The sequence below is a fragment of the Prinia subflava genome, chromosome 4, assembly GCF_021018805.1.
Source record: "Prinia subflava isolate CZ2003 ecotype Zambia chromosome 4, Cam_Psub_1.2, whole genome shotgun sequence".
Lineage (NCBI taxonomy): Eukaryota > Metazoa > Chordata > Aves > Passeriformes > Cisticolidae > Prinia > Prinia subflava.
Genome location: NC_086250.1, coordinates 973,016 through 996,776, shown reverse-complemented (window position 1 = coordinate 996,776; position 23,761 = coordinate 973,016). Strand labels below are relative to the sequence as shown.

Sequence of the window (23,761 nt, the reverse complement as noted above, 5' to 3'; positions counted from 1 at the left end):
ATTACCAGCAGAGCTCAGAATTAAGCTTAGCTCCCAGCCCCACGTCCCTTTCTATCACTTTGTGCATCAAACAAGGCACAACTTAAAATCCACCACTTTTTAACTTCCATGGGAAAGAAGCAGTTCTGCTGCAGCTTTCTGTTTGACTTCCTTTGGAATTGCATCAGGCCAATGTTGTGTTCTTATTTTATACTTACCACCACTCTATGGAGGTTCTTTTATGTGTGAGTGCCGTTGAAATTAAGTTTGAAGCTAGAGTTTAGTGGGATCAAATTTCCAGATAAAAAAATCCCAGGAAATCTAAAATACTGAAACCTGTGTCTTGTGAAAAGGAGGGAGAGGAAAGAAATCTAATGGTCCCTTCTCTGCTATCGCTATATGGTCCCAGTCCAATAGGAACTGCTGGCTCCAACCAGGCTGCCAGAGGTCTGGAATGCTGGGACAAAAGGCCAAAAAACATCTTTTTCCCATCCAGACATTTTAGGTGGAAAAAGAAGGACATATCCAGGGACACCCAGATGAATAGCAGCCCTAACAATGCCAACTTTTCCGCTCCCAGAGTTGTTTACACCCACAAAATTAATTGTGGTGCCAAACCACAGCGAGAGTTGCGACTCCCTAAAATGTGTGGTCTTTATCAGAAAGGCCAGATGAAGTAATTTTGAACTATTAGACACATTAACAATGCCTGGGGGTGTCATATACAGAGAGCTGACACCTTCAAGCACTGATGCAATGAGGATGGACAAGAACACGAGGTGAGGGCGGTGGGAGGAAAGGTCTTCTCCAGATGTATCCAGCGTAGAGCAAATTTTATTACTGGGCTAGGAACAGAGTATCCCAGGAGTGAATAGCTCACACATTTGATCCGATCTTGGGCTCACTCCAGCTCCCACTGAAGTTTAATGGGAGTTGGATCAGGCCACTGCACTCACATTTTTTCCATGCGTGGAAAACTATTTCCGTTACTTTGAATTACAATACCACTGGCTTTGGATTTTATATAATAAAGTAAATCTGGGCCACTGTTTATATTCCAAAAAAACTGCATTCTGGGATGCCAGCAAATATATTGCCTGTTGGATTAAAAAAAATAAAATAAAAACTGGACAAATAGGTTTAAAAAAACAACAGCTCCTAATTATTAAACATAATTTCTCTTCCTTGTGCTTTTCTGGAGTCCTCAAATATTTGAAGTATGAAAGGTACATATAAATTCTTCTCCGGTGGTTGAAATGGTGGAATCTGTAAAACTGCAATGTTTTATAAGTAACAGAGGTTTAATATAAAAATAATAATCTCCGTGACTGGCTCATTGCTTATTGGCAGCTTTTGAGCATTTTAAAATTTACAGGGAAAAAAAAGCCCAACAACCTTGCAATGTCAGTAACAAAGCGGATGTACATTAGCAAACCCTTATATTTTGGGAATTGGCTTCTCTTGATTGTTCTGACTGCAAATGAACTCTGCAGATGCTGAGAGGTACAGGAAATGTCTTGTGCTAGAAACAGCGTTTGCTCCCTGCTTTATGAATTGGATTGTACTAAAATCCCAATGTGGTAAGACCGATTAGCAGACTTTGGTAATGCCTTCTGCCCTGGCACGGTTTTATTGCAGTCTTTTTATTAGCAAGGAAAAACACGGAGAAGGCTTCCACGGTGAACACACACCCACCCTGTGGGAGCAAACGTTCCTGTGGTTATCTTGCACCAGCGGAGAGCACGGCCCTGCCCTCTGAGACACAGAGCAGCCAACAAAGGAGCCTCACCAGAGGGGTAAAACAAAACACAGCATACACGAGCACCAGAGGGAAAGAAATGTCACTGAGTGTTAAAGAGGAGCTACAGCAGTGGGCTGGCAGTGAGGGTTTAATAGAGCTGAGCAAGGTGACCACCTGCAGCCACTTCAGAGAGGAGAACAGGCAGCAGTGCAGCCGTGTGTTTGTGTGCAATCCTCTTTCCACTGACAAAATGTACTCTGCAAACAGCCCTGGCACTGGCAGCTTTTCCTCTCCATTGAAAAATTAAGTTTCAGCACGGGATTTAAATGAAAAGAAAAAACAAATCCCTCACACACACACAGAGCCGTGTGGTTTGAGCTGGGCAGATTTCCCCTGGCCCAGGCGGTACAGAAGAGCCAGGTGCTGGCTTCATGGGCTGTGCACTGCTCTGCCACAGGTTGAAGCTCCCCTCCTCACAACAGCAGGCTGTGAACTTTCCTCTACCCCACTGTGGTCTGGGGAGCATCCAGGAATGGTTTACAAGGCTGTGGATTTTAAGCCATACCCTCGTAGCCTTAGCTAACCTTCTCTCTAATGTGACAAAGCCCTTTAGAGGGACCAGGAATCAGTTCCAAATTCCCCAGTGCAGGATCTGAAATCTGAATAACTAGGACTCACCCATGTCTGGCTGTAATTTCCAGTGTGCAGTAACTATTGCAAAATGCTGAGATTTACTGATCAGGGAGAAGGAAGAACCCACTCCTCTTCTTCTCACTGGCTTTCTTGCTGTAATGAACAGTACGTGCTGGTGTGCTCTGCCAGCACCTCCCCAGCTTCTTCACCCTCACTGAAACATCCAAGGGGAGATGATTCCCCAGCAGAACCGAAGGAACGTCAAATCAGCTGGTCTGGCGGGGGAAACTTCAAAACCAAAACGTCTCTTAAATAAGCTTCTTTAATTATTATCACCATCTGTTTATTTATACAAATATAAAATATATTTATATAGATTTATATAATATAGATTTGTTGCTTTGGCGGCTCCTCTCATTTACAGACGTACTGGTCGACGATCTCTGTGCACTTTTTACACTTGACGTAGCAGCACCAGTGGAACTTGCAGTGGCAGCGCTCCACCTGCACGCTCTTGAACTGGTCGTAGCCCCGGCCGCAGCACATCAGCTCGCAGCCGTCCATGCCCTCCGAGGTCTTGTTGCACAGGCGGCCCTGCGTGCCCAGCGAGCCCGTGGTCTCGTTGCGCAGGCAATAGTCCGGGCTGGGGTCCACGTACACCAGGTCCTCCTGGGTGGGCATGTTGAAGCGGTTGTTGACCAGCTCCAGCTTGCCCTTGCGGCTGATCCGCATGGCCGCGGCGCTGTCGTACTTCTCCTTGAGCAGGTCGCCCACCTTGCGGAAGTCGGCCAGCTGCAGCCAGCACGTCTTGAGGCTGCACGAGCCCGACACGCCGTGGCACTTGCAGGCCACGTCCGCCAGCTTGTACACGGCCTGTGGGGGAAGAGGAGCGGTCAGCAGGGCTGGGTTTGTTCCCGCCGCACCGACAGCTGCTTTAATTACCATGAATTCATCATCCTTGTGGATCCGCTTTGATTATCCCCCAGTTTCTGTTGTTTCACCCTTCAGAGGAGACAAAGGTCCTCTCCTCCCCCTGTTGCAACTGCTGTGTTCCTGTTCCCTAAATATTTCTATTTCTGGTCACACTGCCAGCAGACACAACTTCCTCACCCCACCTTCTTTCCCTCTGGCAGATCTCTGGCCTGGCAGCAGGGTCAAGAGCAGGAGAAAAAGAGAAGGAGCCCTCTTTGCGTGGACTCTGGAAACTCCCCACCCCACAGACACCCTGGCGTGGCACGTTTGTCCCATTCTGTGGGAAAGGGAACACCTGGGGACCAGCCCATTTCCTACCACCCACACCAGGAACCGACACTATCGTTACAGGAATACATCTGCATCCTTTGGAAACAAATCCACACCCTTCCCTCTATCTCCCCCGGGAGGAGCCCGTCCAGGGCAGTGCCCAGGGGGAGGCAGGCTGGGCACGGACAGGCACACGGCCCCGGAGGTGCTCCCCGGGCTGCAGGCTGGGCACGGAGCCCTGGCTGCCTCCCTGTGCCATCTCGTGCCCGGCTCCCCGCGCCGGCAGCGCTCCTGTGCCAGCAGCACGCTGCCCATGCTGGCTTCTCCCAGACGCTCCCAGCTACGTTTCCAGGAGCCTGCAGGGGCTGCAGATGCATCACAGCCCTGGAAATCCAGCATCAAAGTTAGCAAAGAGTCTTGAAAATTCCGCAAGTAAAACCCGCAGCAGAGCGAGCACAGGATGTGAAGGGAAACTCTCCTGTCTGCTCTCCTCCTCCCCACGCTGGCTGGGAGGAGAGAGAAAGAATGAGAAATAAAAACCACAGAAAGTAAACTGAAATGCAGGTTGAGTTTGTTCCTCCCATTCATTTCAGAGACAGGTACAGAAGTGCAATGCCACAGGAGCTCCTGTCAGCTCTCAGGCACTGGCAGAGCTTGCAAAGCAAGAGCTGGGCATCCCCCCACCATCAGAGCTGCTCTGTGTTACAGCAGCTTGATCCCCCAGCCCTTGGCTCCTCATCCTCTCTCCATCAGGCTCACATCTGCTCTCCCAAGGCCATCGTGCATCCTGCAGTGCTTTGCCAGACCCTGCATGCCAAGCAGGGATGTTTGGCATCAGCTGCAAAATTACCACCAGCTGTATGTGGTGGGGGAGAGCAAGGAACACGAGAACAAAACAGGGTGCTCTGAGAGAGATGGTGATGTGTCCTCCAGCCAGGCTTTCTGCTGGAAAAAAGCAGCCAAACACAGAGGTTTCTTTTTTGCCTGGCTGACACAGAAACAAGCGTCCCAGCTCTCTGCTTTCACGTGCCAAGGTGATTAAGGCAATCGAGCATACTGCAAGCAAAACCTTCTGCCTACAACAACGTTCTGGACCAGCAGGGAGAGGTCAGAGCTCTCCTACAACAACTGGCTGCTCCTTGCCCAGCTAATGTCCAGTGCTTTTGACAGCTACTGAAGATTCAATTTGGCTTAATGGCTAAATCACATGGAGGCCAATCCAGCTCCTGAGAAAGTCAATGGAGTGAGTCCTTAAAACAGAAAAGCTTTAGTTCTGCTCCTCAGAACTCAATTTACCAAGGCAATCCCTCACAGTGCAATGTAACAGCTACAAGCTGGGAGTTAAGCACTTGTCTTGGATCAAACTACCACTGCAGAGGACCAACCACACCGTTACTTCAGGATTCCTGCTGTACTATGACCAGACATGCTACAGCTGAATTTCCTGAGCACCAGACACTCACTATATCCTCCCTGCACTGCCAGCCTGCTTGTTATAAGCCTGTGTTAGCACTCTTTGGTTATGGTTCTGTCAAATCCCAGGCCACTCATGCCTCCCTTGCTCTTGCATGTGTTTTTATAAAGTATTATGATTCTTCCTAATCCTGGGCTTTGTTCCTTTAGAAAAACACTGCAACCCAATCCCCCTCAGTTAATGTCATGGGAATGAGTTCACTCTGACTTGGCTTTAGGCAACTGATGCTCAAAACATCTGGCCCCTGTGGGCAGTGGCTGCTGTGGGGAAGGCGAGTGCTGCCGGTGATCGCAGGTGAGCACGGTGCCACTCAGCCCCCACAGCCCCCACCACCCGTGTCCTGTGGGGCCACCACTGCTTCAGCTGCTCAATGGCTCTCCCACTCTCCCCCTTCACTGCCCACATGATGAGAAAGCGGAGGAAATTGGAGAATTCCTCTCCGACCAGGCTCGGGTCAAGGTAAAGAATAACAGACCCCACATGCAGCTCTGAGGCAGGACCTGATCGATGGCCATGCCACTTACACAGGATGAGAACGCCTCTAATGGAAGGGCTTAAAGCCCCTGCCCATGAGCCCAAGTTCTCTTCCAATTCTCTTTGTGCAGGAATGGGAACAGGAAGGGAATTAATGGGTAATTCCTGTGTGGTCAATTAGGCAGAGCCCCTTGCAGGCTGTGCTGGAGCGAGCGATGACTGAGGGCTGCCACACGCTGAGCAAACAGCGAGGAAGGACTGACTGCCACAGCCTGCCAGACACAGGCACTGACAAGGAGGGGCAAGAGAGAGCCTAATGGAGACCAACTGGGAGAAAAGACAGATGGGAGGAAAGGACATGTGGAGATAACAGCCAAAGACAAACAAACAAGAGCCATAAAGCCAGAAGGCACCACCACAAGGACCACAATGTGGAGTGAAGGGGTGATGGGGTCAGGACTGCCTGAAAGATGAAAGACCTTTCATTCCCTCCTGTTCCCCTGCCAGCTCCTTCTGAGAACCATGGAGAGAAGGGACAATCCTCCCTCCTGCCATCAGAGCTCCTCAGGATTCAAGGAGAACTTTCTCACTCATAGGAAACCGAGTGAAGGGACATGCCAAAAATCTGCCCATAAATCAGAAGGTATCAGCTGAAAGCCTGGCTGTGAAGGCAGGGCAAGGCTGCAGTGGGATGGCAGCTGCTGCTCACTCTGCAGTGCTCACTGTGGCTCTCCAGCAGTCCTTTCTTCCAGCACAGACTTCTGGGAATGGAGAGTTACATGTGCACCTTCCTACTTACAAAACCAGTATCTCAGAAGTTTAGGAATGCAGGACTACACAGGACCTCCTGGGTTATTAAGTATGATCTCTTGCTGTTGTAGGCACTGCTTCAAGAAACATTTTCCCTAAATGCATAGGATGCCCTTTTAAAAGCAATTAGGTTTTCAGCCACCTTTATTCTGATTGCCATTCCACCAATAAAATACCTTTTTTTGGTTTCCAGCCTATATGTATTTACTTTATGCCCATTTGCTATTGTGCCAAATTGGCCTTTTGCTTAAAAAGTACTTTTCCTTCCCTATTATTTCTCCCATGAACACAGACATCAGTCATATCCTCTCTCCACTTTCACTTTACTAGGCTAAATATGGCTAGCTGCTCTAGTGCACTTTCTTAAGAAAAGATTCCTATCCCCTGGGTCAGCCCTAACAAGCCTTTCCTAGTCTGAGGTCATTTTACTTGGGAATATGAGAACACACAATACTTTGGGGCCTCACGAGAGCTTAATACAATGGCATTAGTATTCCCCCATGTTGAATAAAAAGACTTGTGTCTGGTGTGTTACAGGATATTTACCACCTTCCAAGCCACATTGCCTCTGCAGTCATTTGCAGCCCACTGCTGTGACCGGTTCTTTCCTGCTCTTTTCCTAATGACTAAAGATGCATTTCATACAAGGCCTCAAATGATGCTCTTAATGTTGTTTTACTGTCATTAGCTGCTGTACAAAACTCAGATTCTCCTCTGTAGTCACAATACCTGCCACCTCTGCACCAACAGCAAAGCTCATCAGCCCATTCCTAGCGCTTGCGTTGAGGCTGAGAAACAAAAATCCTAAGGGCAAGTCCTTGATGAACTCTGCTAATCAGGCTCCATTAAAATCAAGCCCAATTCTTTCACACAACTTACTGACGTCTTTCCTTGAACCAGTTTCTTGTCCATCTCACAGCTACTACAGTTTTCATTATATTTCCCAGTTTAACCAAGAACTTCCCATGGGGGAAATACCTCAAATGTTTCACAGGAATTCACATCAATGAGACCTATCAGATCTAGTCTGCTTTTAGAAAGTCAGTGATGTTCTAAATGATTGTGTGATCAACCTTTGAAAAAGTCTTCTCAGGTTATTTCCTATTTTCCTCTGAGGTATCCAATGCCCCCCACTCCAACTCGAAGCCCCAGGCAAGGCACTCCCTCACTCTGGGTACCAAAACTTCTCTGCCTTGAGGCTCAGCCCCATCCTCGCTGGCTGTCTCCTTCCTTCCAATCTCCTCCCATTTGCAAAGTTTAAAAAACTACTGCTGTTTATTTTATTAGCCTTTGCAAGGTGTGACTCAGCATGATTTTTCCTGTTCTCACCTCCTCTTTACACTTCTTGACCTCTAAGAGCTTTTAGTTATTTATTTGCTCTATTTTTATTTTCTCCATCCTTAGTAGGCTCTTGGTCTGTTCCTAACAGCTTCTCTGTGGCAGTTATTCATTCAGTGAGGTCTGGATATTCTTCCTACAACCTTTTTTCTCTTGTTGGCATGCAGAGTTGTAATGGCTTTAGCATCTTTGACTCGAACACGTTCCAGACCTCCTCCACATCAAGTTCCTTGGCTGAGCTTATTAACCAGCTCCCTTAGTTTTTCAGAGGTTTTTGTTTGTGGGTTGGTTTTTTTGTTGTTGTTGTTTGGTTTTTTGAAATCCACAAGCTTAATTACACACTGGTTTATACTTCCATTTAATTTAATTTAATATAAAATGACTTGTGTTCATTTAATCCATGTTACTGCAGTTCACCTGGCACCCCACACGTGGGGCCACACTCTGGACCCCTCAAGGCTGTTGGAGCCTCACGTTCACTCCTTGCTTGAGGCAGGGCATTTATTTGCAGTAATCCACGTTCATGCTCCAGATATGCAGGATGTTCAAAGCAAATTTTCCCCCATTCCCAAGCAAATGCAGAGCCCCTGCCCATCCAAGCCCAAACAAACCAAATCCCAACCCAAAACTCAGGGAATTACGCAGCTTTCAAGTCTGGTTTTTCACCTACTGCAAATTTACCCCAATTTGGTTCTGCAAAAGAAGCATGAAGTACTTGCAATGTTTCAACCTGACACTTTGATTTCACGACCAAAAAAATTGAACAAATCATCTTTGGTGTCAAAATGAAGCTGAAATTACATGCAGAAAAGAAAGACATCCAAGGGAAAGGGAAAGATAATTCAGTAACAATTAGAAGAAAGAAAGGGCAAAAATTGATAAGAAAACTAAGGATATTAGTTAGGAATGTGCAGAAGAGCAAGACTAAGTACACTTAATGGGATTTTTTAACATGAATTAGACATAAAATTAACCTTTGAAAAGCTTACTTCTAGGGAAGAATGATAAAAATTTAAAACACCCTGGGGAAAATGCACAAATGTTCAAGTTAGTACTCCTGTTCTACTTTTGGAAAGAGCAGGATTACACAGCTGCACTGCATATGAATGATGCTACACCTTCCAGGCTATTAATCACAGACAGAGGAATGGTGTGAAAAGCAAAAGTGCATACACTGAATGCATACAAAAGGGGTATGGGAAAATTGGAAAGCATACACTAAAGTGACAGGAAAATGATTTGATGGCTGATGAGAACCTCTGAGAGTCTTCAGTGCTCAATCTAGTTTGTCAAGAAAGAATGGTGAATAAATTACAGTAGATAAATACTTGTATGCCAAGGAAATTCTGATTAGTAAGAAGGTTTTGGATTTAGCTGTAAAAGTCAGAAAAAGAACTGCCTAGAAGCTGGTGCCAGATAAATTCAAATGATCATTAGGTTCAAAGCTGAAACAGTGATTAATGCTGGTATCACACTACAAAGGGAAGTGATGGATTCTCCATCCCTAGGGGTCCTCAGATCAAAACTGTGAATCTTCTCAGAAGATGTTTGTCACCTAAATGCAAACCACTGTGCCCAGTACCAAGGTAACTGAGGAAGGCCCAAGTTCCAGAGACAGCCAGGCTCCTGGCCTTATATTCCCAAAAATCTAAATGATGGCAGCAGAAGACAGCTATACATGCCAAAAGGTTCTTCTTTCCACCACCAGCCTGTCACTCTCAGAGCTCTGGGAAGCTGATTTCTTAGACATAAACTTTGAAAATGGGCCGTAACAGCACCTAGTTTATTTGGAAGGGGCTTAAGTGTCTGCATGTGTGTGCCATACAGTATCAGAACAGAACTCCCTGGCTTTAGCTGGCAATGGAAGCATGACACTAAAACTGGAATACTACCAACGCTATCTGTAATATTCACAAAAGCGCAGGAGGTGTGACTGTGCGCTTTCACTGAGGCATCACCGCCTCATCCCCCATCCCACCTCCAGGGAACCTCCCCTGCAGCCACCCCCTCCCCTGAGCCAGCCCCGCTCTCACCCTGCGGCCAGCCTCGTTGTTCTGCAGGTTCATCAGCATGCGCGCCTGCTCCTCCGAGCCGCGGGCGTAGTTCTTCTCCCTCTCCTTGGCGTCCACGAACTCCTTGGCGAAGCGGTAGCCGTACTCGACGTTGTCGCCGCAGCCGCCCCACAGCCAGTCGCGGGGCAGGTCGCGGGGGCGCGCGGCGCGGCTGCAGCCGCACGAGGACAGCTCGCCCTCGCGGCACGCGCGGCTGATGGCGTTCACCACGCCCGCCGCGCTCACCGCGTACGTGAACGCCGTCTCCCGGCTGCCTGCGGACAGGGACAGCGGTTAGCACAGCGGCCTCGCACCTGGGACACACGTGGGCAGCGGCACCCGGGCACGAGGCAGAGTCCAGGACATCCCTCTGGCCGCCCTGGAGGGTTTGGAGAGCGGACAGGGGGATCTGGGATCTGTCCAAGGGGCTCAGGCAGCCTCACACAGAGCCCAGGAGGGCACTGCCTCTGATCCCTGGCCATGGGAGTGAATGCCCACATTGTATGAAGAATCACAAGCTGCAAGAATTCAAAATAAGTAGTATTTAGTTTATCATAGAATGTCAATGTAGAATCTAGGATTTTTGGGGTATATGGGGTTGAAGAAACAAGATGGAGGAATTGGGGAGTGGCCCCTGTGCTCCTTGTTCTTGCTCTCGTCCCCCATCTTTTGCTGAGCTGGATTTTAAGGATTGGTTTAGAGTAGAAACTACATGTTAGCATAGGTAGTAGGTATTGGCAAAATTTTGTAAATAAAAAGTTCATTTTGGATGGTGGTTGGGTCAAGGGGACCGTACATAAGTGCGAGGCTCTCTGATCCGCCCCAGTCTGCCGCATGTCCTGCCTTGCTGGGGACGCCTTGCAAAGCTGGGAAAGAACTGAGAGATCATTAAGAATAAACAACCTTGAAAACACGGACTGAGCTTGTCTTCTCTGGCTCCGGCATGGAACCTTTAGGGCTAGAGAAGCCTGAAAACCTTATTACCTCGGGGAACAGCAACCCTGAGGAGAATCTCAGAGAACAGCAACCCTGAGAGGCCTGTAGTGCTCGGAACTCAAGGGAGCTGGGGAGGGCCCTGGGCCAGCGCAAGGGCTCTGTCCCTTTTCCATCCCCCTGCTCATCCTCCCTCTCCTCCACTCATCCTTTCATCCTAACCCTCAGCCAGCAGCAGGGTTGCTCACTTGCTGAAAATGCAGCTGCTGACTTAGCCACTGCCCTTGCCAATAATCATTAAGAACGAGTAATGAGGCTGGGTCTGTGCAACAGGAGTACTCTGGTTGGGCCAGTTATCCCTCTGGAATGGCTTTCATTTGATTAGGACGTGCAGTCTTTATGGGCTCCTCTTCATTGAACTCATTTTAGTGTACGTAAGGTCAGCTGAAAATTATTTGTAGACAAAGTGAAGGGAACTCATTTTTACACTGCAACATCAAGGCAGGGGCTCTTCCACTGCCTGTAGAACCACAGTGCTGGAAGAAGTAACACTCCCATGCAGACTGTAATAAATGGAAAGACTTTCCATTAGCAGGTTTACTAGAGGCGGCCCTGCCTGGCGTGCATGCCCTAGGCAGCACAGCAGCCGAGCCAAGCAGCTGGGTGGGGTCTCCAGCCCGGTATTCCTGGCAGCGATTCAGCCCCAGTGTGACCGGGGCACCAGCACAGCCAGAGCCCGGCAGGAGGCCCAGCACCAGCGTGCTGAGTGTCTGCGGAGGGGACAGGGAGAGGGAGGCAATCCACACCTGCACTCCACCACATGTCCGATAAAATAGCTGCACCGACACCTTCGGGGCCATTGTGCTCATCACCAAACTTGCAGGTGATAAAGAGAACAACTGCCAAAGCTTCATTAGAATAAGCAATCTAATTGTGGAGGGCTGCTTACACCAAACCCCCGCAAGATGCTCTCAAGCAAATTTTGGTGACTTCAAAGGGCAGATCCTCAAAGAATAGTTTATCACCAGCTGAGGAGGCTCTGGGTGCCAGCTCCCTCAGCAGCGCTGAGCTGATGCATTCAGTGTGTTCTTATTCCAATTTGCACGTGCTGACAATCCCTAATTAATAGCAGCTTATCACCAGCTTAATGGTAATGACCCAAGACAAAGACAAGGCTGTAAATGGCATCCACCTTGCAGAACAACCTTTGATTTTTTTACCCCACCTACATGAGAGATGAACACCAAGGGTTTCTGCTCTGGAATGCAGCTGATAAAGTGCTACAGGACACATCCTGCAGAAGGGAGGTCCCTACCCGCAGGTCATTAGAGAACCACGCTCACCAAACCTCCCTGGTCCAAGAGACACAGAGGAGTGACTCCTAGTTAGGGTAACTCAGACGAGACTGGCCCATAAGGGTGTTAGGGTAATTCTTCAGGAACCAAAATCAAGCTTTTACTCATCTAGTTTGTTTTGCATGGTATGGGTCTTTTGAGGTAACAGTCCAATGTGCAGGTTTGCCCCTACCTGTATGGAGAGAGCCCTGAGGACACACCAATCACCCCTCTAAGGAGAGCACTCCCCTGCCCGTAGAGATTAAAATACATGCAAGGGAAGGACCTCACACCGTGACACCTCGTGCAACAGAGCCTGCATGGCTCCAGGTGCTTAGCATCCTTACAGCTGGCTGAGATCCCTGAAAAGACACCGGGATTTTCACTTTTACTGTCCGTGTTTTAACCTTCCCCACCTGTCAGAGGGAGCAGCACAGCTCCGTGAGCAGCCCCTGCATCCGCCCGAGTCGTTCCGGCTGCTGAGGATGGGACAAGAGGCTGGAACAAGTCGGGTGAGGGGGTTTCCCCTCCCCTTGCTGCGCACAAAGCAAATACTTGGAGAAGTATTTGGGGTTTCTCTCGTCCTCTCAAAGTTCGGCCCAGCTCGGCAGCTCTGCGCTGCCACCCCACAGGCCCGGGGGGTTCTTGCCGGGTTGGTTCTGGCTTCTCCCAAACGGGTCGGGCCGCGGGAGCCGTGCCTGGCGGGGCTGTGCGGAGCCGTGCGGAGCCCGGCAGAGCCGTGCCGAGCCCTGCGGGGCTGTGCGGAGCCGTGCGGAGCTCTGCTGCCCTCCTGTGCCGCCCGGCGCGGAGCCGCTGCGGGCCCCGCCGGGGCCGCGGCTCCCTCCGCGGAGCTGCTCCAGAACGGGATGGGAGAAGGGCGAACCCCGCCGGGGACACAAAAGCGTGTCGCTTTGTCATTAAAAAAGTTTTCGTTTCGACTCGTTTTTAAAAGCATTACTCCAAAGTTTGCCGATCTCGAAGAAAAACAAGGGGGAAAAAAATTCTCTTTGTTCTCTGCTTTTGTGACTGGTGGGTTTTTTTCCTCCTTTTAGCATTTGAAAAGGAGAAGAGATAAGATCTTTGGCTCCAGAAATGACTGGACTAACCTGGAAATCCCAGCCTTGCATTTAGGATTCCTCTGGAGGAGATATGTTCTCCCCTCCCCTGAGGAAATTCTAACATGATCCTTTGGGGTGCTCTGTCCTCTCCCCCTCATAAATGTAGCAGTAAGGAATGTGTCTGTATATAATGTATAGAGCTATATACACGCACACATGTGCAGTCTAAAATCTACATTGACAGAACAGGAAGCAACTTCGGAAGGATAATTTTTTACATCATTAAGCATCGTTATAGAATAAACCACATTTAAAGGCTAAGAGCAAGTCTCATGACAACACAAGCACTAGGAGAAAACAATGCTCCAAAGCAGCCTCCTCCAGTGCTACAGGAGCCCTCCGAAAGCTTTCTGTCACTGCACTGCCTCACTGCCCTGAAAAGCACAAAATGAAGGTGTAATGATTAAACACAGACTGCCCAGCTCTCCTGTTCCTGAGCCGAGTCAGGTTCTGTGCAGGGGAAAGGGAACTGATCTCCCAGGTTTCTCTGTGAACGCTCTCACACGGATCTCCGTGGCTCTGGCCAGGTCAGGTTCTCCTCCCCTCTCACAACCCAGTGCAGCCCCAGAAATCACATCATACATGCCATGCTCGCATCGGTGGGTGGGCAGCGAGGGCTGCTGGCACACTGTGCACCTTCTGGGGCCTTCTTATCTCCTCTCCCCTCCCTCTCCACAACAATCTGGCATGTCTGTGCACCCTTGCAGATATTCAGGTCTCCAGACCTTTCTCGTGCCGTTGGCACAGGGTACAGAAAAGGGGCTGTGGTCCAGACTGGGGCTCAGAGGTTGAAAACAGGAGACAGACACACAGAATGAACCCAGGGAAGAATGACTTTACATCTGGCACAACCTAAGAGATTGAAAGGCTTTGTCTTCTTCCCCAGTGTGGAAAATATATTTGCTAAGATGATAAGCAATGACTCATTACAAAGCAGGAAAATGTAAAAGTGGAAGGTGAAGCTATGAAAAAGAGGAGAAGGCAGCATCTCCCCCCACAGCAGCTTATCACTGACACAGATAACAGCCATGAATCACCACAGATCTGGAATACTCCAGGACACCTTTGGGGACATTTTTCCTCTGTGCAGTCTCTGTGCTGGAGTATAAACATCTGAACGTGCTCTGACTGACCAGAGGATGGTTCCAAAACTCTGCTGGGATGGGTTTTCAGAGAGAGGGCAGCGGCAGGCAGTCACCTCAGACACTGCCATCAGCAGATTCCTACCACAGATACCACAGGGCTCAAAAGCAAATGCGCACACACAAACCAAACAGCAGGAGCAGGACTAATGGCCATACCCCTCACACACCTACAGCACCTCTGCCTTCAGCTAAACACAAAAATCTGCTCCCAATCTTAACTCATGGGATCACATTCTTTTTAAGGAGGAGAAATCCACTTCCACTATCCACTGTAGTTCCTTCTTCCTCTACACAATTTGATTCTTCCTGAGAGCTTTTCATCCTTCAGCTCTGATCTCTGCTCTCTTAGTTCTCCCTTACTTCTCCATGTGTGGAGCCTCTCACTGCACCAACCCAGAGTTGCAGGAAGCTACTGGAGAATGAGGATTGCTCCAGAAGGGGAGATTCCTATTTTACTGCATCCTTGTAGATTCACAAGTATTTCTTTGGGGATTTGAAATTTACACCGTTCTTTAGGAGAAGTTACACATGAGAGAGTGACATCAGAAAGGAGAGGGAGGTGTATTTTCTGTCTTTTGGTGGATGAAATTTCAGTTTTCATCCCTCAAAGCACAAGGTTTAACAATCTGGGATTGCAAGCAGCCCCATCTGGCCACCACCCTTGCTATCAGAAAGTGAGAGATCAAGGATGCACAGATACCTTGGACGTGTGACAGGGACTGGAAGTATGTGTCAGGAAAGGCATTTCCCAGGGGAGCACCCCAGAGAAGAATTCTTGGGGTATGAGCTGGGCAGAAAGGGAGGAATTAGAGCAGCCCTGGTGGGCTGAATAAGGAATTCTGCAAGTCTGACTGACACGTCCAGAAATATCCCTAGAATTCTCTAGGATGACACATGAATTTCAGGATCAAACACAAGAGATCACAGGACTTTGTGCCCTATTGCCTAAATGCCCCAGAGGTATTAAAGATGCATCTCTCGGTGTCCTGCTGCTTATGGAGTTTTTTTGAGAGTGAAGCCAAAAACATTTCGAGCAGCACTGGGGGTACAGGAGCTGAAGGTCTTTTTCCATCCCTCGAGTTCACAACCGAGAAATAGTTCTGATTCTTCTGTGTAAATGATTGGCTTTGTGGGTGGGAAACAAACCCTTCAGAGTAGGGTTGTAGAGAGTGAGTGTGTGTGTGTGTGTGTGTGGCTGTTTTAACACCTTTTCTTTATTGGCCTGGCTGTCGGACATATCAAACCGAGCCCGGATTTCTCAGTTTCTTGCCATCAGATGACTGCATTTCAAAAGGGGCTGGGACAATGTAGCTAGGTCACACCTCAATTCAAGTGCAGCAATGGCCTGTCAATGTGCCTCTTACGGCCAGCAGGGCAGGAATTATAACAATCTCTTAGGTTTACACAGAAAGTGGCAGCAGGGAGAAGCGGGGGAATTTCCATGCCCGGAGAGTTCATATTTCCCACGTCTCAGGGCTGCATTCCCTGTCTGAGATGCTGGGAACGATAACACGGGGCCACTGTTCCTGCCTCCAGCTTCTTCCCTCGTTACCTTTGGAGAGCACAGCAAACAGAGGCAGCCCCCCTTTTCCTGACCTTCCCGTGCTCCCCCAAAAGAAACTCTGTCCCCAGCTGGCTCCTGCTGCGGCCGAGGTGCATCGGTGCCACCGGCCGGGCACAGGCAGCACCGGGGCAGCGCCTGCTCCCCAGGCAGTGGGGAAGCTCGTTCAGGGCAGCTCCAGGAGCCGTCCAGGGCAGCTCCAGGAGCCGTGGTAAGGGGGCCCATCACCCCTGCGTGTGTACCCGAAGAGGACAGAGGTGCAGAGGGCCAGCCCGCCTGCGCCCAGCGCCTCCCTGTCCTGCTGGGAGTACTTCTACACTTCCAGGTGCTCCTACCTATTTTCATGACCCTCCCGAAGACGGAAGTGTTGTCCACCGTGCTGCAGTTCCACCGCCGCTGCCGAAACTGGTACTGGCACTCCTTGATGGCGCTGCGGGCCCCCTCCCCGATGAACACCATGTGCTCCTGGTAGAGCTGGCAGAGCTTGCGCTGCCCGGGAGACAGCCCCGGCAGCTGGCTGCACACCGGCTGGGCGCCGATGATGTACATCTCAGGCCTCTGGATGGGGTTCATGGCCAAAGACCTACGATGAGAAAAACATCCCAGGGAGTCTGGAGGGAGAGGCCCCCTCCGCGAAGCGCCCGACACCTCTCCCCAGCACCCCGGCCCCGCTCCGGGACCCGGGCGCGTTTCTCGTGTCAGCTGCCTCCCTCCACAGCTCTGCCAGATGCGAGGCTTTTCCAGGGCTCTAGCGGGAGCAGCGCTGTTGGTTTGTAACCCGAGTTTAAACGCTGAGGACACGCGGGATGGGGAGGGGGCAGAGAGAAAGCTCAGCACTTTCCCGCAGAAGAAAGCCAGCAGCTATTTCACACAGCGCCAGCCTGCGAGCGATGCCTGCCTTTGAGCCAGGCTATTTTCCGCTCTTCGGGGGAAGGGGGCTCCGCGGCTGCTCCCTGCGCTTTTGGCAGCGGGGAGGAAACCTTAGCCATCCACTCCCTGCGCATTCCCCACATCCTAAAGCCCGGACGGCGTTTCAGCGAGCCCGTGCGAAAGGAGCCCAGAAACGCCCGGAGGAGAGGGGCTGCGTCCCACCGCCCCCGAAAACGGGCAGGGACAGGGGAGGGGGGAACCCGGAGAGAAGCGAGGCGCTGCGAAAGCAGCCCGGGAGGCAGGGAAGGTCCCGCGGAGGGCGCGGGGCAGGAGCCGCCGCTCGGCTCGGACGGTGCCGGTCCCCGGCGGACAAAGGCGCCGCCGGCTCCGCTCACTTACCACCAGGAGCTGGCGTCGGCCACCGGCGAGGTGCAGCTGCAGAGGAGCGCGGCGGCGAGGGCCAGCCTGGGCCCGGTCATGGTGGGCTGCGGGGGCAGCCCCCGCGGAGCCGGCCGCCGGGACGGGGCGCCCTGCGGAGGAGCGGAGGAGAAGCCCTGGAGCGGGGCCTGCGTGCGGCGGGGGCGCGGCGAGCTCAGCCCGGCTGCCGCCCCCTCCCACCCCGCAGGACCCTCCCCCGGCCGCCGCCTCCCGGGGGCTCCGGCGGGGCCCTGCCTCCGCCCGCCCCCGGCCCCGGGGCAGGGGCCGCGCCTCCGGGGCTCCGCCGCCGCCGGAGCCTCCCCGTGCGGCCGGGGGAGCGCACGGACGGCGGGGCCGTTCTCGCCCCCGCGGCCGTCGGGAGGGCTCCCGGAGCTTTCGGGCCGCCCCCGCCTTTGATGCGGAGCCCCGGGGCGCAGGTGTGCGGGAGCCGCCGGCGCGCATCAAAGCGCCGGCCCCGCCGCCTTTGGAATGCACGGGCGGCTGGGGAAAGAGCTGCCCCCTCCCCAGAACCCTCCGAAGGGCCCCGGGGAAGGAGCTGCCCCCTCCCCAGAACCTCCCGAAGGGCCCCACGCCGCGGCCCCGAGCCCCGGGCGAGGGCTTTGCGAGACTCGGCTGGGCCGACAGAGAGGGATAGGGCTGGCACCGGAGCCTAATGGCTTTATGGGCAGGGGCACTGGACACGAGAAAAGCTCCAAAGGCTCCTCTTGTCCGAACACCCTCTCCCTTCCCCACTGGAATCACGACGAACCTCAAAGGCAGGGCAGTGGGGCAGCTCCTCAGCCCTGTGTCTCCGGACACCGGCAGGCAGCAAAGGCAGGCGTCCTGCCCTGTGCAGGTACCTCTGACGAGCTCCTCGCACCCTGCCTCCCTCATGCCGAGGCGAAACAGCCACCCTGTCACACCACCGACCCTGCCGTTGCCGCCTCCATCTCCACACGGCTTCTCCCTGTCCCGTCCCACCCTGCACCGCACGGTTCCCACCTCTGTCCCGCGGGGAAATGCCCCTGCCCAGCCTCGCAGGCCTGGTGTCCCGCAGCCCTGCCCCAGCGGGTCCCCGAGGGCTGCTGCCCGTACGGACCCCCAGGCTGCACGAGTCCCCAGCCCTGCCGCCTGCCTCAGCAGCAGCACCCCAGACATGAATCACAGCCTCGGCAGCCCAGACTGCTCCGGTGTATTTCTGATGGAATTCCTCGCACCCGCCACGGTGGACTTGCTGTGTTTGTTTGCAGCACGCTTCGCTTCCTCCCCCGTGCAGATGTGCTGTACCTGCAGCTGGTGGCCCATCTCACCTGGCAGGCAGATGTGGGGCTGCAAGTGCCAGAATTAGCCCCAGGACAAAAAAGCCTTGTGTGACCCAGCACCTCAGTGGGAGGGGGGTTTTACTGCTCGGGCACAGCGGGGTCCATGTCTGAAGAAAACAGGGTGACTTTATTCACATTTTCTACATCCTCCCCTTTCCTGCTCCCACAGCCCCGAGCGTGACGGGGGGACGGTGAGGTGTGTGTGTGTAGCCACGCATTCGTGTTGTGGGTCTGTTTCTACAGGGGATAGACAGAATGGAAAGTTTATCTCCCCGAGTCTGGGGAGGAAGGAAGTTGTGTATGGATGAATGGCTTTTCCATGACAAACAATGAGTCTGCACAGACACGGTGTGATGTCACCTAAAGAATTTCCAAGCCGGCCTCGGATACAGAAAACCTTTTCGCTGGCAGAGATGAGAGCGTCCCACCTTTCCACCTCACCACAGCCAGAAAGAAGAACTAGGGCAGGGGGAAAAACTAAAAGCACTCACTGTCTCACACACACACAAGGCATGTGCCATGTAAACAGATGACATGATGGGAGAAGTGTATCTCCAAGCTTCGCCCTCACCCTGCGGATTCTGAGGACGGAGTGAACCATGGCGAGCCGCCCGGCTGCCTCTCCCAGCCTGGAATGTGAGACGGCAGCAGCTGATGAGGCAGTTCCACAAATACAGGTGATGTCAACGTCCGTGAGCTCCTCTGAGCGGGCAGGACACGCCAGCAGGCAGCGTCCCCTCACTGCACTGCTCTGCACTGCTCTGCACCAGGGGAAACAAAAACCTTTCCAGCCGGCACAGCCTGGGAGAAGCCCACGTGAAACTTGGTCCAGAAACACACGGCACTAATTAGATATCTCATTTTAAGCATTAATATGCACAGGCAGACGATGATTAATAACAGGAAAGTGTTGTGAGTACTGCTGGTAGCAACCTGGCTGCCAAAAAGCACAAGCAAGTGCTTGTGATCTTATTTTGAAACATGAGACAACACGAGACAAAACAGTAAGTATTGTTGTATGGAATAAGATGGCTCATCCAGCCAGCCTAATATCCTGTCTAAGGTGGCAACTAAAGCAGTTCCTTCAGCAGGAGAAGTCTCAAACTCTGAATTCTACCTAAAATCTGCTGCTGGTGAAAGCAACTGCCATTCAGCTACTATGTGAATTATGGAAGCGAGTCCTTTTCAAGATGCTGGAAATCATTTCTTCACTGGCTGTGTTTATGACTTCAGATAAAGTGATAATAGCAGGTGAGGCACTGCTGCAGGGATTTAGGCTCAGCCAGCAACTTCCACACCAAAAGTTGAAAAGCACTTGGCTGGTGGTCTGAAGAACATGGTCTTCCCCTCTTGTGCCTGTTTCTACTTGCCACCAAAATCCTGAATGAGAGGTTTTGATTTTATAAATAAAAAGCTTGGGTTATCTTTTAAGCCCAACTGCAGGGCTGGTTCAAACAGCTTAGTGAGGTTGTTTGTCCAAGCAGGGCTGGATGGGGGGACAGCAGTGAAATTCTGTGAGGATGAGAGGTGGGGTGAAGGGGGGCCGCTGGTGGGCTGGGATGAACTTCCCTGGAGTCAGGGAAGCATTAGGCAGCACAGCCCAACCTCACTGCAGGAGACCACCCCTCTGGCCATCACCCCTGCCCAGCCTTCCCCATCCACTTCCACCCCAAACCATCCTTCTCCTGCAGCAGCCCACTCACACCAACTCAGACCACTCCTGCTACCCTGGGGGGTGAAGGAGCACGAGGAAGAACTCCAAAACCACAGGTTGCTCTTACTTGTGTGGAAAAAGGTCCCATCCCACCCCTTCCAGTGGGCCTGGATCACACAAACAGCAGAACTGAACCTGCTCCAGCACTGCAGGTCTGATGCTTGCACCCAGAGTGCCAAGGATCACCTGGGCCAAGTAAGGAGCTGAGAAAAGGACATGGATCTCAATCCTGAGATTAAAGGTCTTGTGCTTCTTAGCAGGGCAGCAGCAAGCCTTCATCTTCGTGAAGCCTTGGCATCCTGCTGCATTCAACAGTCTGCTGCCCTAGGCAACTGTCTACTGTGTTGGCTGCCTGCCTGAAGTTTGTACCTGTGTTTGCCTTTGTTCACTTCTCAGAGGTGACAACTGTGCACGAAGCATAAATTTACACATCCAGTTTCCAAAGTCACAGCGAGGCAGTTGGAGAGCTATCACTGCTTTCCAGCACTGTCCCTGCCATGTTTGCTGGAGGGAAGCAGCAAGACTCCAAGGAAGGGAGGTCATGTCCATGAGATCATTTGCAAAGATTTGGCAGACCGTGAAAAGAGTTGAACCCTTGCTGGAAGATAGCCCTGATAAATGAGAAAGGGAGGGTTACTCATGCAAATTCCTTGTCCTATCCTTATTGTTTCTTCAAAATTCAGGATGTCCCCAAATGTGACACAGATCTTTCTTAAGTGCTATAAGGAGTATTGAAAGAAAACACCACTACCACACAACTCCAGTGCTCCTCGTTTCTGCAACTTGTCTGATTTCTTCTGGTGTGGGGAGAACTGGACAAACATTCTTCCTGTAATGATCAGGAGCTTCTTTTGAGTTCCTGTTTACTCTTGCAGCTTGACTGGAGTTCAATGCTTGCTTTTACTGCCTCACAATGTCCAGTGAATCCAGAAACAGTTATTGCTTTCTCTGACACAGGACACTTACTCAAGATGTGAAGGATATTCACTGAAGTAGAGTCTCCTCTGCTCAAGGAGCAGTAGGGATGCACTGCCCAGTGTCAGGTTTAACCCCTCCTCCTCCCCACCCCAGCCTGTGCTGCTGAGCTCAGCCTCTGCCCTGGGCTCTCCCCCTGTCCGGCTGTGGCCATTCCCAGCTCCCTGTGCTCCCCCCTCACTGCCAGGGTGGGTGAGAGGCAGGAAAGGCCTTGGCTCTGTGCAAGCCCTGCTCAGCAATAACCAAAATATCCCGGAGTTATCAGCGCTGTTTTCAGCACAAATCCAAAACACGGCCCCATAGCAGCTACTATGACGAAAATTAACTTTACTCCAGCCAAAAGCAGCACACCCAGGAAGGAGCCTTTCCGTGTGCTGCTTCAAGGGGAATCCCTGCCCTCTGGTTCTGTGCCATGGACCTGCTGCTGACAGCATCAAGAGAGGTATCACAATGTCCTGCTATCCCCCTGCTTCTGGCAGACAGGCTTTAACCACGGTTCTTACTAAGACTTCAGGAATCTCATTAAAGTCACATACTTGCCCATTCAGCTGAACCAGTTTTAGAGGGAGTGGAGATTAAAAAAAAAAAAAAAAAAAAAAAAAAGGGAAGAAAATAAAAAAAAAGCCCAAATCACTTGAAGCTAAATTGCAGTCTTCACACAGACACCTAAATCATCTTTTATCTCACCACTCCCTGACTAGTCTGGTTCTGTGCTGCTCCCCTGCTGCCAGCCTGTCCTCTCCCAGCACTGTACCACCACATTGCTGTACTGGTGTCAGCCCTCCCAGATCTAAATGTGTTTATTTATTTGTACTGCAATTATTACTTAACCAGCAACTGGAGCCACCTCCATAGGTCCAGACACAGCTGGGGTGTTACAGAAGGTGTAATAAAACCTTGAAGTATCCCAGCACATCAGTCCTTCATGTCTGCCCTTTTGTCTTGACATTGCCCTGCCTCACTGAATTGTTACACACTGTCTCTGCTGGAAAGGCAGATTATTCCTGCTCATGTCCTGCTTGTTTCTTTGGTGCTTACAGACTGGGTTTTATCTCCTGATGTGCTCATGCACTACCTTTTTCTGCGTCTCATCACCTGTCACCCCTGCTGACAGATCCAGATTTCCTTTCACCACTACCTTGCCCTTTCATTTTTCCATGACTCCCCTGGCCAATGACATCCAGCCTCGCTGTCACCAGGGCATGTGCAGCACATGCCAGGAGATACCTGCCAGTCCCAGCAGCCTCAGTGACAGCTGGCCCTGAAGTGCCTCACCAAGGAGGGCGAGAATGGAGGAAGCTTGCAAATAAAGCACAAGTACTGGACAACAAAAGCTGCCAGATACTGAACATTTTCACCATTTGAAACCAGAATATGTGCAAAGGATAATGATTCTATGAATAAAACAATTTCTCATTTGTGAAAGATACAGACTGTATGTACAGCCTAATGAACATTGTCATTTTCAGCACAGTATTTCATGACAGGCAATGAGCTCACTTGGAGCAAGACCATCTCACCCGCTACAAGGAAAGAAGCAAGCTCCAAAGATTAATCAGGATATGATCCTCCTTCCTCTCCAGGGGACTCAGTGGTACTCACACTCACTCCCACAGCAGATTAAATCCTAGTGTTGAGCCAGCCTGGTCCACTGGGACCAGCACAAGATGTCCCAAGGAAAAGTGCAAGAGTCTCAGCAGAGGCTGCATATGCTGAAACAAAACTGATTTAGATTTTTTGAAATCAGGAAAGAAGCAACACAGACCCATCCCTGCAGGTATATAGCTGTCTGGAAACCCTCCACATTTATGATATTCCCATGGACAGATCCAAGCCATCCAGTTCCATTTTACATGAGAAATCTATTTGCATGTTGGCAGCCTCAGCTGAGAGCCAGAGTCCTAAACCAGGGCACGTCTAGCCCAAATTCTGCACTTCTTGTTCCCACGACTGCTATAATACCAGGGTTTCTGGGGCTGCAGCAATCATCCATAATCACAAAATGAAACCTCCTTAGCGTCCTCTCTCTATATGGGAAAGTCCCATAAGAAATTAGACCAGTTCTAATAGGTGTAATTACAAATCCAACAAAACATGTGATACATATACTTGAAAGGAGCACCAAGCATTATCCTCTGACCAATCAGCAGCTTATTTAGGATGCCCACGGTGTCACAGCTTCCTTGTCAGACAAGCACCCCATCTCCTTAAATTGCACTACCAATTTCACCTTCAGAAAACGCTCCCCAGGCCTCCTCATGGGGCTCAGGTTGAAACAAGCCCAGGCAGGATCGGGAAACCCACGCTGCTGCTCCCCAACATCAGAGTTCCAAGAATGAAGGACTCCATCCCTTAAAGGCCATCTAGCTAACGTCTAGCTTTCCCAAATGTTAAATTCACACAAAGGATTAACCATCCTAGAGGGGAGTAAGACATGAGAAAAGCAGAAAGAAGAACAATTATCCCTCCTTTGTTTCCCAGAGGCCAGCTCTGGGAGCTGGTTTGTCTATCTGACCACAGACCCCTCAAGCAGTGACAGGAGGGCAGCCCTGGCCCTGCCTGCAGGATCTGTGGGAGAGCTCCAGGCTCAGACTGTGGTGGAGATGAGCTCGTGAAGGTTAGCAAGCACA

At 51.1% G+C, this 23,761-nt stretch overlaps 1 protein-coding gene across 3 annotated transcripts in view; it reads right to left on the bottom strand.

The window, feature by feature from the left end:
• Positions 1–2,657: 2,657 nt before the first annotated feature.
• WNT5B (Wnt family member 5B) overlaps positions 2,658–23,761 on the bottom strand; it is a 69,405-nt gene continuing 48,301 nt past the window's right edge. For all 3 annotated transcript variants that reach the window (XM_063395082.1, XM_063395080.1, XM_063395081.1), the window contains exons 2-5: positions 17,103–17,233; positions 16,169–16,416; positions 9,725–10,017; positions 2,658–3,226 (exon numbers count right to left, since the gene is read on the bottom strand). In XM_063395082.1, coding sequence (XP_063251152.1) covers positions 2,768–3,226; positions 9,725–10,017; positions 16,169–16,416; positions 17,103–17,182 — 1,080 coding nt within the window. In that variant the 5' untranslated portion in view covers positions 17,183–17,233 and the 3' untranslated portion in view covers positions 2,658–2,767. The remainder of the gene's footprint in view (positions 3,227–9,724; positions 10,018–16,168; positions 16,417–17,102; positions 17,234–23,761) is intronic.